Source organism: Alligator sinensis, unplaced genomic scaffold, assembly GCF_000455745.1.
Source record: "Alligator sinensis unplaced genomic scaffold, ASM45574v1 scaffold829_1, whole genome shotgun sequence".
NCBI classification, from domain to species: domain Eukaryota; kingdom Metazoa; phylum Chordata; order Crocodylia; family Alligatoridae; genus Alligator; species Alligator sinensis.
This window is the reverse complement of record NW_005842399.1, coordinates 873,682-890,538: the sequence shown is the minus strand read 5'-3', so window position 1 is coordinate 890,538 and position 16,857 is coordinate 873,682. Positions and strand designations below refer to the sequence as shown.

At 48.5% G+C, this 16,857-nt stretch overlaps 1 protein-coding gene across 1 annotated transcript in view; it reads right to left on the bottom strand.

The window, feature by feature from the left end:
* The window catches only part of DDX31 (DEAD-box helicase 31), a 67,411-nt gene that overhangs the window by 8,833 nt on the left and 41,721 nt on the right, over nt 1-16,857 (bottom strand). Inside the window, exons 18-19 of the mRNA XM_006029805.2 lie at nt 15,209-15,320; nt 9,173-9,353 (exon numbers count right to left, since the gene is read on the bottom strand). Of these exons, the coding sequence (XP_006029867.1) occupies nt 9,173-9,353; nt 15,209-15,320 (293 nt within the window). The remainder of the gene's footprint in view (nt 1-9,172; nt 9,354-15,208; nt 15,321-16,857) is intronic.

Sequence of the window (16,857 nt, the reverse complement as noted above, 5' to 3'; positions counted from 1 at the left end):
CCGCGTTTGTTCCCCTCTCCTTAACATCCATTTAACTGTTGTATTCGGCTACACCTAAGAGGAATTAAGCTACCCTGCACTTAGTGTGAGCTACGAGTGTCAGCATAGAGTTCATGTGAGAGGCAAGGATTTCTTCGGGTGATATCTTTTATTGGACAAATCATATTCTTAGATACCACCCAAGAAATCCTTGCCTCTCGTATACTTTCTGGACCTACAACATCACTGTTACACTACTAGCACAGAATTCATGCAGAAGACCCAGCACTCTGTAAGTTCACACCTTAATTTACCAGGCACTCTTCTCCCCATGTAGATAAGCCCTAACTCTGCACAGAGCAGCCACTTGCTCCTTAGAGAAACCCACCATAGAGGAGCCCTCTGGATCCCCCTGACAACCTGCACAGCTCTCTTTTGGTTTAGATCCGTTTGATTCACAAGGCTTTCCTGGGATGCGCAGCATTTCGAGAAATGGCAGAGGGACTGAAGTCCAAGCACGGGTGCCTGGGGGCCTTGACTATGCTTCAAACAAGAGGCAATTTGGTTAGTCAGGACTCAGATGAATGGGATTCTGCTGGAAACCAAGCAGTGGATGGATAACAGTTAAAATAAAAGAGACATGAGAACTTGAGAAACAGGCAGGGAACAGAGCTTGGCAAGAGACTGGCAACTTCTTGCTTATCATTGATATTCTTATGTTAGCGTTAGCAAAGGTTTGAGTGTCAGCTTTACCATACATTTAGTGAGGGCTTATCTGAGTGATGTACAAAGAATAACGTGCCCTGATCGTTGGCTGAAGACCTCCTAGGTGCTACCACAATACAAGCAAGGTTACATGCTGTCTGTCTGCATATAGGAAGGCGATTCCCAAAGCATTTACAATCTAAGATTAGAATTTAAGAAGCCAGGGGTGAGATGCAAAACAGTGCCCAAGTAATTCAGGAGATTAATGTGCCCAGATGAGACTCGTGCTCCTAAATCACAGAGGTGCTTTTGAACTCCTTCCTCCCCACTCCAGATTTCTACTTGTCTCGCAATGCTGTGATCTCTGTGGCACGTTCTTTGTACAATCTGCTTTGTTGTCACTGACTCCTGGAGTTGTGTGTTGTACAGCGACTCCAAAACTCCCTCTCTGGTTCTGTACTTGTGCATCAAAGTGCTGCATACCCGACACAGAAGGCTACTTCTGTCATGTTACATTTGAGATGATATGTAAAATCATTCTAGGTTTTTAGACTGTCCACCACTTGTCGTTTGAAAGGACCAAGCAATACCGACATAGAAAAGGGAACAAAAATATATCTGAAGCCTTGCTTCATTTTCAAGCTGTCGTGCTACATTTCACCTGGACTTTTGCCTCATTCAAGACAAAGTCCACCTTGGGTCCAAGCCTCCCCAAGTGTCAGAAGAGTTCAAGGGCACGCATTTGGGAGGGCACTCCTGCTTCTCAGTCATGATGAGAAATCCGACAACTACAAACAACCCCTTAGATGATCCCTGCACAGTCTCTAAATTGCGAGCATACTTGCTATCGCTGAGCTCCTTCCAACTTGGTCCGTGCTGCCTGCTCTTTGTCCTTTGCTGCGTGAATCACTGGTGCAATACAGCAAGGCAAGTGCAAATGACCTTTTAACCAACTCACCTGGGAGGCAGTAACCCAAGGCGTTTCCACAACTGCTCCAGCTGAAGAAATAGGAGCATTAGGAGCTGCGAGGCGCGGACCTAGAACGCGTGGTGTGTCTTTGGAGAAGAATGCGGTGGACTGCATCATTTATCAGAAAACGCTACTGTGTGGACCATGCCATCAATCTGCCTGACAGCCTCTCCAACCGCTAGTCCCATCCCGCGGTTGAAATGGTGCCAGGCAACACGGCTGGGATGCCTCTGGGCCAAGGCTGTTTCAACACCTGCCTTCTCTACCTATCGCATTGGATGAGCCATCTGTAGCCAATGCAACCCATTTTTGGGGGGCGAGGAATTCATCAGCAATCACAGGCTCCTTACGACAAGTCAACAGATGGCTCAGGCACGTCGGTATCAGCTGACACAACCGCTAGCTTGGTAAGATGAAGGAGATGCATCGACTCGTGTTCTGACACAGTCAACACACGGCAGCCTTCAAGCTGAGGGCACAACCAATACAGAACACAACCTCAGAATCGTCTCGGTCGGTTGTACCGTATCTACGCAGACGAGAATGGACAGGTCCTTCACTTCTCAGCTCTTCCCTATGAAAAAGGGATGAAAATGCCGCAGTACTTCCACAGCGTCCATGCTTCTGTCTGCACACACTCCTGGCCTAGTGGGCAGAAGATGCTTCAAGCAGAAACGTTCATTTCTGTTGACAGGCACCTAACGGGCACTGAGAGTTTCTGGCTCTGCTCATGAGCCTCGTTAATTCACCAGAAGACCGAGCAAAGGTTCTACATCCTGGCGGCAGCAGGAGATGATAGACATCCAAAGGGAAGCTCTTCAGCATGCCATGATCCTATGATCTTTACTGTGATAAAGCTTCCTTGGATCTCCGAATGCCAGGATGCTGGAAGCGGATCTCGTCTGTCTTACTTGAGATGCGTTCTGTAACTGTGCTTGTTTTCACAGACCAACTCCTCTCCTGGTAACTGTTTCTGGAGCCCTATGAATTTCTGAGCATGGCACCAGCCTCCCTCTTGAACCTTATATTCAGCCTAGTTTGTCCTTCTACAGAGACTCAAACAAACCAAGTGAATATTCCTAGTGGGAAGAACTCCAGATTTGCCTTTGACTAATTAAGTGATATTAAAAAAGCTGTAAATGCCATATAAAAATTGGCAGGCAAGCTGCTTCTAATGATGAGACAATTGCTTTGCAGGGAGATACAGCTGCAACCTTGCTATATAACCTCCCCCCCCATTTTTTAAGAGGCATCTGTTTTTTCAAGATTGCCAGCGCCAAGGGAGAGTTCAAAGGATACTAAAAAAAAAGTTACCATTGAGTGCGTCCACTGGCTCCCCCTGCCCATTCCCTCCAATGATTTTAGGGTACTGGAAGTCAGGAGAATGCTGCAGAGTAATTGTTAAGAGCCTGTTCCTTGGGACACAAGTCCTCTCTCCAGAAAGAGTTGGTACGACTGGCTGCTGAAGAGTCTGTGCCAACATCCAGAACAACTGCATCACAACTTGGTTGTTAAAATGTGAAGAGGGAGAGCAGAAGAAAGCCCAGCTGATTGCAGTTTCTCAGTGTAGGCATTTTCCTACGCGTCTAATTCTGAAATGGTTTTCACGTGACCATGGTATAAAGAATCTGATCATAGTCTGTACACTAAGACTTCCTCTCTGGTAGCATGGGGACAGATGTACCTTTGCTGAAGAACAGGCCCTGAAGTTCCTAGCACAGACAAGGACCTACAGCCTGATCTACAGAGGCGCTGAACACCCTCTGCTTGCACTGAAGGCGACAGAAGCTGAAGGAACTGAACACATCCTCAGACTGGACCCTTATCATGGAAGAAGAGGGTCACAGACCTACTGGCCAAGTGGCTCTTCAGGTTGCCAGCGTGCTAGGCATTGCATGAGTCTAATGACTGCACTGTCACCTACCTAGAGACCACAGTCCCCATTTGCACAAGAGCCGAGTGTATTAAATTCTTATTAGCATATTTATCCTCACATCACCCTTGCGGGGTGTTCTCTTTACTGTAGAGATGGGGATTTCAGGCACCGAGACTGTGACGTGTCCAAGGTCACACCGGAAATCTGTCGCTCAACAGGAAATGAAACTTGGGTCTCCTGAATTGCAAGACAATGCCTGGATCCATGAGGCTGCTCTTCCCTGTCTGTGTCCTACAATGAAGAAACACTGCCCCAGGCCACGGTGACGATGCTTTCTCCTCTCATCCCAGCAGCTCAATGCATTTTAGAACCACACATTAAGGCTGATAAAGGCACCTGTGAGCCAGGCCTTGTGGATCGAGGGCTGATCTGGTAAGGCCTAGGGTTCTTCATCCTCTTCCAGTTCCTTTAGCATGGCCTGGCTTCCCTCAACAGACAATACCTGAACATCAACCTTAACAGTTAAGCACAAGCAATATAACTGACTTGGAAGCACACCGTTGTGCTTCTGTCACTAACAAAATGGCTCCAGAGAAGCAGAAGATTCGAATCCCAGCTTGAGAACCAGGTGGCAACACACTGTCCTGTGTGCGCTGTGCACACTCCCTCCTAGAGATCAAATAACCGAATGGAGAAGAAACTGCGTTCCAGCACAGAGGAACACAAGAGCTGCCAAGGCGGATCAGACCCAGGGCCCATCTAGCTCGACACCCTGCCTCTGACAGCAGCCAACACCAGGACGCTTTGGGGAAGGTAAAACATGCCGCAGCAAGCAGCTGTCATGTACGTCCACCCCCATCACAGTTTCCTCCTCGTCTACAATAGTCAGCTTTCATCTTAAATGGTGAAGCAGGATGATTTTCTGCTCCATTCCCAAACTCTTCCTTCTTCCTCCATCCCACTAACGATGACCATTCAGAGTACTGGTGTTAGCCATACAAATGTCCCAATCCCCCTCTGAAGCTTTGTTAATTCTTTGGATTTAATGATATCCTGTCACCAGGAGTCCCATAAATCCCTGAAAGAAGAAAATAGCCAACACCTCCAGAATGCCCATATAAATGAAGCTCTGCACCTTTCAAGCACTCGTTCAAGGGCACTTTGCTTCTGAGGATGGCAGTCTCGCGACAACTGATCTAGGGATCATCCCGTTTACGTGCACCCTTGCTGAGGAGCAGCAGGGAGAATGAGGCGGCATGTGTACTTGTGGTGGAAAGGGAAGGCTGGGGTGTTTCAGTATTTAACACAAAACACACACCTGGCTGCCCAGTCATCAGCTTTTGGCTTCCTCAACAAGACTCTCTACAAGGGTAGGGGAGTAATGAGAGAGCTTTGAAAAAAAATGAGAAGTTTTCTTTGTCCTCTTTAAAAGGATGTTTGATGACCCTTTCACCTGTGTTTTACTCCTCTCTTTCTTTCTTTTGACCGGGCCTGCTTGTTCTTTCTTCTCTGTGCAGGTGGTGAGAGATGGTGCTTTAGTTTGCAGAGCAATTAAAGAAAAAGAAAAGTATCGCATGTTTGGACCCAATGTGTAATTACCACGCGACAAACAATGCTTGTAGTGGAAGCACAGTGATAAATGCTGTTAAAAGGAATTGTTTAGTGACTCTGCTGCTATTATTTCAGGCTGGATTTCAGAGGTGAGGCAATAGCTTTTATTAGACTAATGTGAGAGGGGTCAGGCAAGCTTTTGGGCACCAAGGGCCCTTCATCAGGTTCATTATCTAAAGCTTCCATTCAACAATTAAAAAAAAAAGTGCTTTTAAAAAAAAAAATAGGCCAAATTCTGCTCTCTACTATGTCAGTATAAATCCAGAATAAGCCTGTGGAAAGTAACAGTATTATCCTGAATTAATGCTGATGTATGATGAATTTAAGTCTATTTTCATTATTCCTCCCCCCCCGGGCCTTTAAAATTCTAATATATTCTCTCTCCTCCTCCCTTACAAAGTTACTAAGGACGCAAGCTTCCACACGCAAGAACAATTGTTGCTCGGTGCAACGCTGACAGTTTTGCAGGGTCTTTACTTTCCAGATGCTCCAATTTTGAAATCTGGAGTCTGAGCCGTGACTGACCTGTGTAAAGTTGCCTGCTCTCCCTGACCCGCAATTATACGATCCATGTGCAAATGAGCTTTAAAGTCACTCTGATGCCATTTGTTCCAACACCTTTCCCCGCAGCTCCCTGCACAAACTACCTACTGTATCTCGAGCCTGTCTGTACTACATACAATGGGACGCAGAGCTGGAGGAGGAGGAGGAGGAATGCTGTCTAAAAAAGGCACATAACAGCAGAAAAAGTAGCCGGAACGGAGTAGCGACATCACGGGAACAGAGAGAAGCATTGTCACAGGCCGAGTAATCCTGTGACACGCTGCTGTCAGTCATCGCTTGGCTCCCTGCTGGGCCAGCAAGACATCAAAGCCCGCCCCATACCATCTTACATGCTCTTTATCGGCTAATCAGGCTATTCTTCCTGAAATAAAGCCCTGTTAAATCCCCGGCTCACAGGGGCATTCCCGTCCTGTTGCCCATCTGCTGGTGAGGGTCAGCTGAAGCAGGAGGCAGAGTACTGGCCTATCCCTGGTGGCTTCTCAAAGCAAGGACAATGCTGTCTCCAACTTTTTTTTTTTTAAACCCCCTCCTCTGCTGCTGCTTTTTTTTTTTTCTTCCCGGGTGCTGTGCAGGAGCTGGAGATGTCACAGGCCTACGACCGGTCTGTGGATTAGCGTGATAATTGAACAGCTCACACTTGCTAACAGCATTTGCAGCAACAATTATACAAAAAAGTCCAATCGGACTGAAATGAGAGAGAGAGAAAGACTTGCCTTCTCTTTAAATTAAAGGAGCAACGTTAAAGGCAACTGCCTATTGCGAAGGAGTTGTGTTGTGGATACCGAGCAGGAGAGAGGCTCCCCGTCTTCCCTGTTTCAAAACTGAGGGGTCCTGTTTTTTTTGTATGAGCAAAGTGCTTGGGGTCTCTCTTTCATGCCAAGTCAAAGACAGCCTCGTGGGCCTTGGGTCCTCTAAACACTGAGCCCAGAATGGCTTCAGTTGGTCATATGAGAATTGAAGCTTCCCCAATTTAGCCCCTGTCTATACCCAAAAGTTGTCCTGCCCCAACTAAGCCGATACAATCTCGGTGGCAGCAGCAGTGAGAATCCTCATAGCACGACCGAGAGGGAAACTGTGAAAGATGATGAACAGTAGGAACTGCAGTGTACAGCACTGCTCTGGACCTTGCTCAATAATAACTGGTCCACATTACTAACCGCAAGAACCTCCTACCCCTGAGCATGGCCAAGTCTGCTACAGTTATTTAAAGCTCTCTCACACTTCTCTGAAGCAGGGTAGTGTCTTCATCACTGTCCTCATTTTACCACCTGACTTGGAGAAATTTAGGCCCAAATTTTCAGATCTGGTGGCTAGAGGCTCAGCTGGTGTTAATGGGCGTAGGACTAGAGATGCCCAGTGACACTGCACACTTACACCACTAGCTGTTTGGCTCTGGGTGCCGGACATAACACACGCAAATGCATTTGTAAGGCACTTAGGTAGCCCGACCACCAGCTGACTGAATTCGGTGGGCCCCGTGGGTATTCAGTGCTGCTGAGAATCAGTCAGTTATTGAGATGCCTAAGGGCATGTCTACCCTACCTCTGTGCCGTGCCAGGATCACTGCAGCAAGGCATGGCCCCTTCAACTTGCTCCTTCCCAGCACATGCCAATGCCTGATGATGAGACAGAAAAGATACCTTACAGCAGTGGTGAAAGCACACCCAGGACTACTTTCAGGCTCTCTGTCTTCGACGTGTGTCTTGGCACATGTTCTGCACCGGCCTAATGCAGGTGCATTTCTTAGGAGGTGAGCACTGAGATGGCATAGATATGTCCTGACTTTTGCCACATCCTCGAAGCCCAAGTCCTGCAGCAGCACAGCAGTGAACAGAACTTGAAAGTCCAAAATCCCAACCTACTGGTTTGAAGATAATGATGACAATGACATGTTCTTTGCCTTAACGACTCGAGGTCCAGGCCCTGTCATGCTGGATGCTGTACATACATGTAAAAAACAGGCAGCTGTCAAAGAGCTTGCAATTTAAGTTGAGATAGGCAGTAGACAGGAAAGATGGGAGGAGCACTAGGTAGCAGTGAGACAGGTGGGATAAGCATTAGACAGAGGACACCAGATGCCTACCATTTGATAGGCATCATGGCACAAAAAGGTTTCAACGTGAGTTAAAGGCTGCTGTATTTTGTTTTTCTTTGCAGGGATGGAGTTCCACACAGAAAGACCATGAGTGCTTGTTGGAAAAACCTGCAAAGAAGCAATCCTCGGTGTCGTGGGCAGAATGGCAGCAGGAGTCTATAGCACAGAAGAAGTGAGTAAGCCAGGCAGAGATAGGGCATGAAGGACCCTATAGAGTGAAGTCAAGTATTTTGCGCTTGATGCTACTATGAAAAAAGGGGTTGAAAAGATGAGCCAGGAAGATGCTTTCTGCAGCAGTCATACTGACTAGATTTGAGGTGGAAGGAGATTGTATTTGCCCAGGCCAGAGAGGCAGAGGATGCAGCAGCAGAGCACCGAGGTCAACAAATGCTAACATGACCATGCATGGCATGGCTAAGACGGTCACTCCTCAAACTCTAAGAAGCAGAGGCGTCTGCCTCCCTCCTCTCCCCTTGGTGCCTGTGCTCTTCTAGAGAACATGGTGTACCAAACCCCAGCAGCCCGATGAAACAATGGGAACGGACTATATTCAAGTAGGTCAGGGGAGACACTCCAGGACAATTATTTCTGAGCTTGTGGAAAAGCCCTGGGCTCAACTCCCGAATGCCAGGAGGATTAACTTGAGAAGGGGCAATCTGGAATACCGTGCTTGCACTGTACGAAAAGGGACATGCAAAGCAGAGCGACTGCTCCACACAACCTGGTGATCTGGGAATGCCTTCCAAGGAGTGCTTCAAATGGATCCTATTCTCTCCCGCACGCAGTCAGGAGTATGTGGCCGTGTCCTAGAGAAGGCGACCCTGGATGCAGAATAGTCCTGTGAACCTGACATGGGGAGACACGAGACAACAGCTCCTCAGCACAGGCTGGCTCTGAGCAGGGACAGATGTAGCTCTTGGGGTCTCAATTCCATGTAAGCAAGCGCATTGGGGGGAACAATAAAGGGCCCGGCCCTGGAGTTCAGCTTCTCAGCAGGTGGCCAAAGGCCAGGGTGCCACCTATTCACTGAGAGACCCCAGCAGTGCTACCAGGTTACCTAACAGCCTACTTAAGTCCTCAAAGGTGTCTCTGAAAACTAGTAACAGGAAATTATTTTTCTAGGAGCAACTCACTGGAAATGAGGTTTGGATAGTAAATCAGAAACCCAGACCCCAGCCAAGATGGCTGTTACCAAAGCACAAGTAAATGAAGCAAGATCCAAATGCCAGCCCTCTCGACTCAACACAGCTTTCACTCCCCCACTCCTAAGCTTTCAACCCCGACCTTTATCCCGGTTTTCAGATCCCTCAGCAGAAAGCACACAATGCAGCACTCGGTGCATGACCCTCGCTTTGCAGAGGAGCCTTCCTACCTTTGTGGCTTGAGTTTAGTTTTCTTCTTGGAGCTGGCAGCCATGGAGGTACTGAGGTTCTGGGGAGCGTCTCTCAGGCCAAAGGTCTTGGCAACATGACCCAGATGGAGGGCTTTGATGTGGAAGATGTGCTTTAGGCTCTTGGGGTAGGTGGTATATGCACGAAGGAAAGACTGCAGGGCTGGGGAGAGACGGAGAACAAGAGAAAGAGAGCACCATGTTATTTTTGTTGCGCTTTGGATTTGGAGCATTCAGCTGTTCTGGCTAGAAGGATGTTGTCTGGGCATGCGGGACATCCTTTCATCAGCGGTTGCTGGGAATGTTCAGCACATTGAAGACATGGGAAGGTTGTGACTGGAGTGATCCGAGAGGAAAAAGGCTGGGGAGAGGGATCAGGAGCTGGTTTTATGCAACTTTACTTCTCCCAAATGCGGTCCCTTTTTGTCAGGTGAGGTGGGGCTCTTAGCCCTGCTCATGACTTGAGGTGTTGACTTCAGCGGCTAGCAGACCAGACAGGGAAAGAAAGGGAGGTGGGAAGGATGAAGAGAGGATGTGCAGGGGTCAGGTGTGTGGGGGAGGGAGGAAGAGTCCTTTGATACCATAATCCCAGGAGCCCATGAATTTTTCACCAGTTTTCAGCTAGTCCCTTGTAAGTAAGTATCTGAAAGACGGGTGGGTTTCTGGTCTCGCCACCATGCTGAGAACAGAGCTCGCCTTTTCAAAAGGGGAAAGATAATAGCCTGTATATTTCCTCCATCTCTTTACCCCAGTAAGTGCCTTCCTTAGGGCCCACTGCTCCGAAGAGGAGAACGCGCTCATGGCTACACAGCAGCCGCCCCTGCACCTATCCCACAATGCCAGCTGCAAGCATCAGGCTGCAGTCATTTCCTCTTCGCTTTGGGGAAAAAAGGAGGAATGTTAGGAAGAAAATTCTTCCACTATCACTCAAATGCGCTCCCTAAAACCTTCCTGCTACTGCTCTGCTCACAACGTCTCCCATTCCCACCTCCCACTCTGACCAGTGCCTGCACCTCCCTCTTGTACCCCTGACAGCAGCAAGCTCTACACTCTAACCTCCCCTGCCCTTGCTTGTTGAGCCACTGGACCAGCAAGTTTGCCCACAGCTTAAGTCTAATCGCTCAGCAGCAGCAGGAGATTGGAGTTTATGAACAGTAATAAAAATGTCATTTTACCAGATCAGCTCCTGGAAGGACCCTGGGAATCCATCAAAGCTCTGTTTACTGAGTAAAGCGAACTCCTTTTCCCAATCGATGCGAAGACAATAAGGCAAGTCCTTTGCACCCCTCTCCTACTTTTGTGCTGCGAGTCTTTCAGGGACGTCCAAACAACGAGGGACCAGTGTTTTCCAAGAGAATGCTTAGCGCTGCCCATGCCCCCATCCTGCTGGAGAAGGCGCCTACACGAACCACGACCCAGCTAAAACGTTCATAAAATTGCAAAGCTTTGTTCTCGCTCTGTAAAGTTACCGTGACAAAGGACAGGATTGCTCTAAGCAGGTATCATTCTTGGGAAAAGAGAGCTGTGCCCATTCTGCATTTGGCCCACTGGCTATTTCACTCCCATAAAGCTGTCGAGTCCTCTTTCGCAGCATGTCAACAGCCTGGATCCCAAGCACCCTGCTCTTACAAGGGCTCAGTGCACTTCCAACAGTTCTGCAGGGGCAAGAGGCTGCCAGTATCCCGGTGGAACAGAAATGTTGGTGGCTAGCTGGTATCAGTGTCTTTCACGGGGCCTTTCCAGAGGCCAGACCCAATAATACTGACAACCCAAAACTTCTAAAAACCAGGACCCCTCCCATCTACCCCGAAATCATGAGATGGGCTTAAATAGAAACAGTCAACACAGGCTAGATGTTCAGCTATCATAACCTGCCGGCGGTCTGAAAACATCCCTCTGTGAGAGGTGAATGGACACCCTTGGATGTGGGTTATCTTTGTCTTCTGGCTTTTTAACCCGGAAGGGGGCACTGAAGATATGCTTCCCAGCTTTACTCTGCTGTCACAAAGACTAGAAATTGAAAGCTGGTTTTCAGTGGACTCTGAGAATCTCTTCTAATCCCAGGGCTCCAGGAGCTGGGGCTTTAAGAAGAAAACACTGAATATCATGAGAGCTGGCAGCACTGCTATCAAGGCAGCACCTCAAAAGGTGTGGAACGGCGTTGCCTCTAAGCTGCGTGGCGTGCGCAGCCGTGCCTGGCAGCGTGGCATGAGCGCGCCTGCGCACGCCACGCAGCTTAGAGGCAACGCTGGTGTGGAAGAAAAGGCCTGGGGGAGATTCTGCTCCTCGTCAGGCCAGTGAAAGCTTAAGGTAATTTGATTTTGGCAGAGGCCAGGTTTGCACCTGTGTAAAATTTGGCCCCTTGTTCTCAACACCCGTGTCTTTCTTTTCCTCCTGGCGTGGAAGCTGGAGAGGAAATGTAGCATGTGGGACAAATATTAGTCCTGCTGTTTAATGGAGGACTAGGAGATACTCAAGTGCTAGAGAGAAGGGAGGTATCAAAGCAAAGATGGAGAAGAACAGCAATGCCCAGCTCTGGATGCTAAACCCTGAGCCTGGCCTTAACTGACCTGCTATGCAGGTGGAGAAAGCTTCAGTGGGACTGGCAGTCCCAACCAGTCCTGCTGCCCCTGACAAGAGCAGCCTGCCGGCTGTGGGGTAGGGGCAAGCACAAATAGGAAGACAGTAGTGAAGCACCTTATACAGGCTCCCTATAATGACCTTTCATCTCTCCTGACACACATGAGGAGACGAGGGGAGGGGTGCAACACTCCATCATTGACTGCAAGATGGAAATCTTGAAGGGGAAAAGCAATGCTCTCATCCTCCTCTGTAATCACGAAGGTGTTGGCCAGTAAATGCAATCTGTCCGGCATTTCTTGTGGTTGCCTTAATGTAAAATTGGAGTCTGGAGAGGCCCCAGCCACCTTCAAGTCTCACAGGAGCAGAGGGTGCTGAGCATTTCCCCAGATGAGGCTCAGCGCCCACGTGATCACTTCCTGAGATACTTATTCCTCCCCCCTGCCTTAGCCAGTGGCTGACTGATCTATCGTTTGAACCGCAACATCTTCACCGAGGTGTTTTTCAGCTTCAAGAAGACAGGGCCAAGGGAGGATGTGAGGGGTGGGTGGGCAGGGAGCCATGCTCCGCTTGCAAGCAGCCTGCCATCAAGCACTGGTTATTAACATTGACTAGGTCAGAGAATGCAAAAAAGGGAAACAATTGCATCCCTGGCACTGTTTCCAATTGATTGTCTGCCATGAAGGCAAGAGCCAGCTGCCATGTTAATTATTCATGATTCTCGGCTGGGAAGGGGAGGAAGAAGGGAGTTTAGAGAAGCCAGTCAGTGGTGGAAAGATTTGCATATGCATATAGCAGAATAAGGAGGGGGGGGGGTAGCCCTTGGACAAGGCAAAAGGCATATGCATCATGTTTAAACGTTTCACGACTCTGCTTGCATTTCCTCACAGCGGTCATTAAGAGTTCACAGCTTCCAGGCTCCGTGATCAGAACGTGCACGTGCACACACAAGAGTCACAGCGCGTGCACACAGACACAGGCAGGGGACTGAACACAACCAAGCCCGTTTAATGGTTTCCTTTTGTCACAGCGTATTTCCAATAGCATGGTCTAGAGGATGAGCATGGCAGCAGGAGCCCTGACACCTGAACTCTGTATTCCCCTTCCTTCTGCTGCCTGATGAGTGACTTTGTCCAAGCCACAAAACTGCTCTGAGCCTCAGTTTCCCCAACTGTATCCTGGGAACAACAGTATCTCCCTACCACATGGAACTGCCGGTAAGTTCAGCAGCGTAAGCCTGAGGATTTGACTAGTGAGTGAGAACTATCTAATGTCTCAAGGTTTTTGTATGTGCTGAGCCCCTTACAAACTGTGTGTGTTAAAACCACAGCATCAAACATGCAGTGCACAGCAACACACAATGGCAAGGCTCAGCTATTATGCTTTGCAAGTCTCTGGCACCTTCCATCTTTGGAGCTCCAAGTACTTTGTAATCACTGTTAAGTTAAGCCTTGTAGCCCCGCTGCGAGGAAGACAAGAATTAAGGGAGAAAATGAGGCAAAGAGAAGTTAAAAGATGCGTCTCACGTCACCCACCAGGCTGGCTGCGGAGGCAGCAACAGACCCCACGGTCCTGGCTTCCAGTCCTTTGCTCTAACCACTTGCACTGACATGCCAATAGAAATGCGCAGACACGGTGAGGGTAGGCTGACAGACTCTCACACAAGCTCCTTCATTCACTATGGAACGACCCAAGTAGTAGGGTATTTAGGAAACAGCATCTCTCTCTTGGGAACAGATCCAGCCACTTGTCTGGAACCGAACACAACACTTGAAACCTGAATACCTGATACACTGGGAGCAACCTTCGCTCCCCCAGTTCATGCTGTTATGGCGTGATACTCCCTAGTCACTTTTTTTGTTGTTATTCCTTAAACCTGAATGACCTTGTCATACAGATGATACCATCCATTAGAGAAATGCTTAACCTTTTGTTTATAATTGCACACTGTATTATTTATAGCATAATGAGCATGCACCATCTTTTAAGAAGGGTGAGTCAAATTGAGAGTCAAGTTCATCATAAGGAGTGAGCCTATAAAGAACCAGTGAGAGGGTCTGAAGAGCTGAAGTCAATGGGAATCCTACCTCAGGGGTGGCCAAATTACGACACAGATGCTACAAGTGGCACGGGCAGCCTGTGTATGTGACATGCAGCAGATCAGGAAAGGGGCAAGGAGCAAAACAGCAGATAAGGCAGGAAGCAGAAAGCAGAGCAGCAGATCAGGCAGAGGAAAGGGATCAGAGTTGCACTCAGGGAGGATACAGGGCATATTTGTGGCATGCCTGTCAAAAAGTTTGCCCCCTCCTTGCTGACCTGATCTAGGATAGTAGGATTTGGTCCACACCTGAATGATGGGGATGGGAAGATATTGATTGGTGGGTGAAGTAAAATGGAAGGAAAAGATTCAAAGAAAAAGGACCCTAGGATTATATTCACCCCACGGCACAGGTGGTGCAGCTTCTCAAGCGCACAGTTCACTTCTTGTGAGCACAGTGTTAAGTCAACACCAAAACTCAAGGTTCTGGACTTCAAAAGTATGCTCCGTGTTAGATCAGGGGAAAAGTCCGTCATCTGCCCTTGGATGGAGTCTGCACAACAGGTATTTGGTTTCTGTGTGCTCCTTCCTTGGCAGCTCAGACAGGCTGGGAGGGCTGTGCTTGTACAAGAGGCCTGGGTCTGTACTTTCTCACCTTCTTGGCTACTACCAGGAGGCAGATTCAGTTTAATACCTCTCGCTGCTCCCAAGGAAAATTTCTCCCAGAGCAAATGAAATCCCTTCTCCCTCTACCCTGTTCCCAGACTAGATGGAGATGATTACGGCTCGCTATGCTGCTCTGCGCCGCGCTCTAGACGTTCTGCCCGACTAAAGCTGCGGATGAAATGGAAGATCTGAACCTAATTACAACTGTTAAAAAAATCTATCAGCTCTTCTCTTCCCTGCCTTTTTTTTTTTTTGATCTCGGTGCTCTCTCCCTGCGCCGCCTGCTCCACCCCCACACTCAAGAGTCAGCTCATCAAGTAAAAAGTGCATCCCTTAGTTCAGGGCGGCTCACAAGGGGTTTCGTTGGGCCAAATGTATCACTGGTGTGAACCAAATGGGTTCAATGGGGTTACAGCAGGATGAGGTTGGCATGTTGTCTTCAGTGCAACATGCCGTATACTCAGCCACTCCTGGGACTGGGTCAGAGCCCCCTAGGCATACAAATCCTAATGAAAGCCTAGATTAAAACTCATTTGCGCGTCATACGAAAAAGAAAGAAATTAACATTTAACATTGGCAGAAATCCTCCTGCCTCTGTGTCACCCCCCCGCCCAAAGCCTCTGCCCCCAAAATGTTCCTGTCGGGCCTGGCCCCCCGGAGAGCACCTCGTCGGGGAGGTGCCCTGGCAGCTTGCGGTAGCCATTGAGGAAGAGGGTAAAAACAAGCCCACTGACCTTTCTTTGCCCACCGGACCTTTTCTCCGCTGGAGTGCACGTAATTTTCAAATTCCGTCTGCAAGACCGTTGCCCGCTCCCGCACTTCCTGGGGGTTTGTGCCACGGGATTTCTGGGAGGGCGGTGGGAGGATTAGAGGAAAGACAGAACTTGAGGCAGGAATAATGAAGCAGTTTAGAATAGATTTAATAACAGTAAAATCACACAGTAACCACCCAGGGGCCAACAAGGGTAATCCTCTCAATATTACTAGGGAAAAAAAAAAATGTATAGATAAAGATGTTAAAGTCAAAGCAACCAGCGAGCGCTGCTTTGTGAGGGGAACAAATCCGTTTTAATTTTGTGTTTTCTAACGCCTATCGCGTATTATTTTCCTCCCCCGTCCCCTGGTCGCAACCGCTCTGCACTCATGGGGCCAGATTCTAGGTCTGAAGTTTCACCAGAATCAGTGTGGAATAACTCCAGGGTTATCGCCAGCTGACTTCGCTGGGCCCAGTTTTCTCTTGAGAGTTTAAGAAAGGTAGTATTTGAATTTTTATTTATTTATTTAGCTTTAATATTTTTACGTTCAATCTGTGCAAGCTTAGTCCTACATGGGAAAAATAATGTTCCCCACTAGTCTATTCTTTCCCTCTCCACATCAAATTCCTTGCTCTTGCTGATCTTCCTCTGCTTACACACGGTTCTTAATCCTCATTCATTTCTGGGGACCCTCCGTCCAAGCTGCTCTCACCTACTCTTCTCTTCCTCTCCCACTGTCTCAGAGCTCTGGAACGATCGCCTCCTTCCAGCATCGTAGGTGCCTTCCTCTTCTCCCAAACCTTCCCTCCTTCCTAAAGGCTACTTGTGCAACCATGTCTGTGCTTCCCCACACAGGACCTGCCGTCCCACTTGCTGCACCTCGGTCTGATGCAAGGTTTTTTGCACTCTTTCTGTTCTTGCAAGGGGGAGATAACGCTTGTGCGTACATCTCCAAAATGCAAACCAGAAAAGACCAAATTCCCTACAGGAAACGTGAGATGCGAAGCTGATTTAAAAACGGAGTCACTGATGTTCACAGGTGGGATGCGTGCTGCTCACCGTGAACAATTACTACTGCAAAAAAAATAATCTCCTGGGGTACTAACAGAGGAAGCCAAGTTCTGCAGATCTTCCAGGGGGTGAGCTTTGGAAGTGTTGAGTGCTGATAACTCCCAGGAAAGGGATTGTGTGTGTGCTCAGCCCCTCTCAGGATCAGGCCATAAGAGAGAAGCTCAAGGGAAGGGAAAGCAAAGAGATATTCTGGGGGAAGGAAAGAGAAACGATCCCTGGAAGTGGATAGGGGAAGATGGAGAGAGTGGGGTTATCCTGGCTGGCAGAAAAGCATGATAGCAGCATTTATACCTGGCTGAGACCCCTGGTTGTCTATGCTTCCCTTCCATAGCATTCAGTCCTCAATGGCTCCTCTGGGAGCTTGAATCCAAATCTAATCCATTAGGTCCATGAGACCGATCGCATGATTTTATCACAGACTGTGACACCTTCCCCTCAACTACGCATCTCAACAAGAGGGGAAGGTTCCCATCGCTCCACTCTGGGCCCACGTCACAGCAGCATCCTCCAGCCAAGAGGAAGAAACCAGAGAGTCACTTGTGAGCTGGATTCGCTAC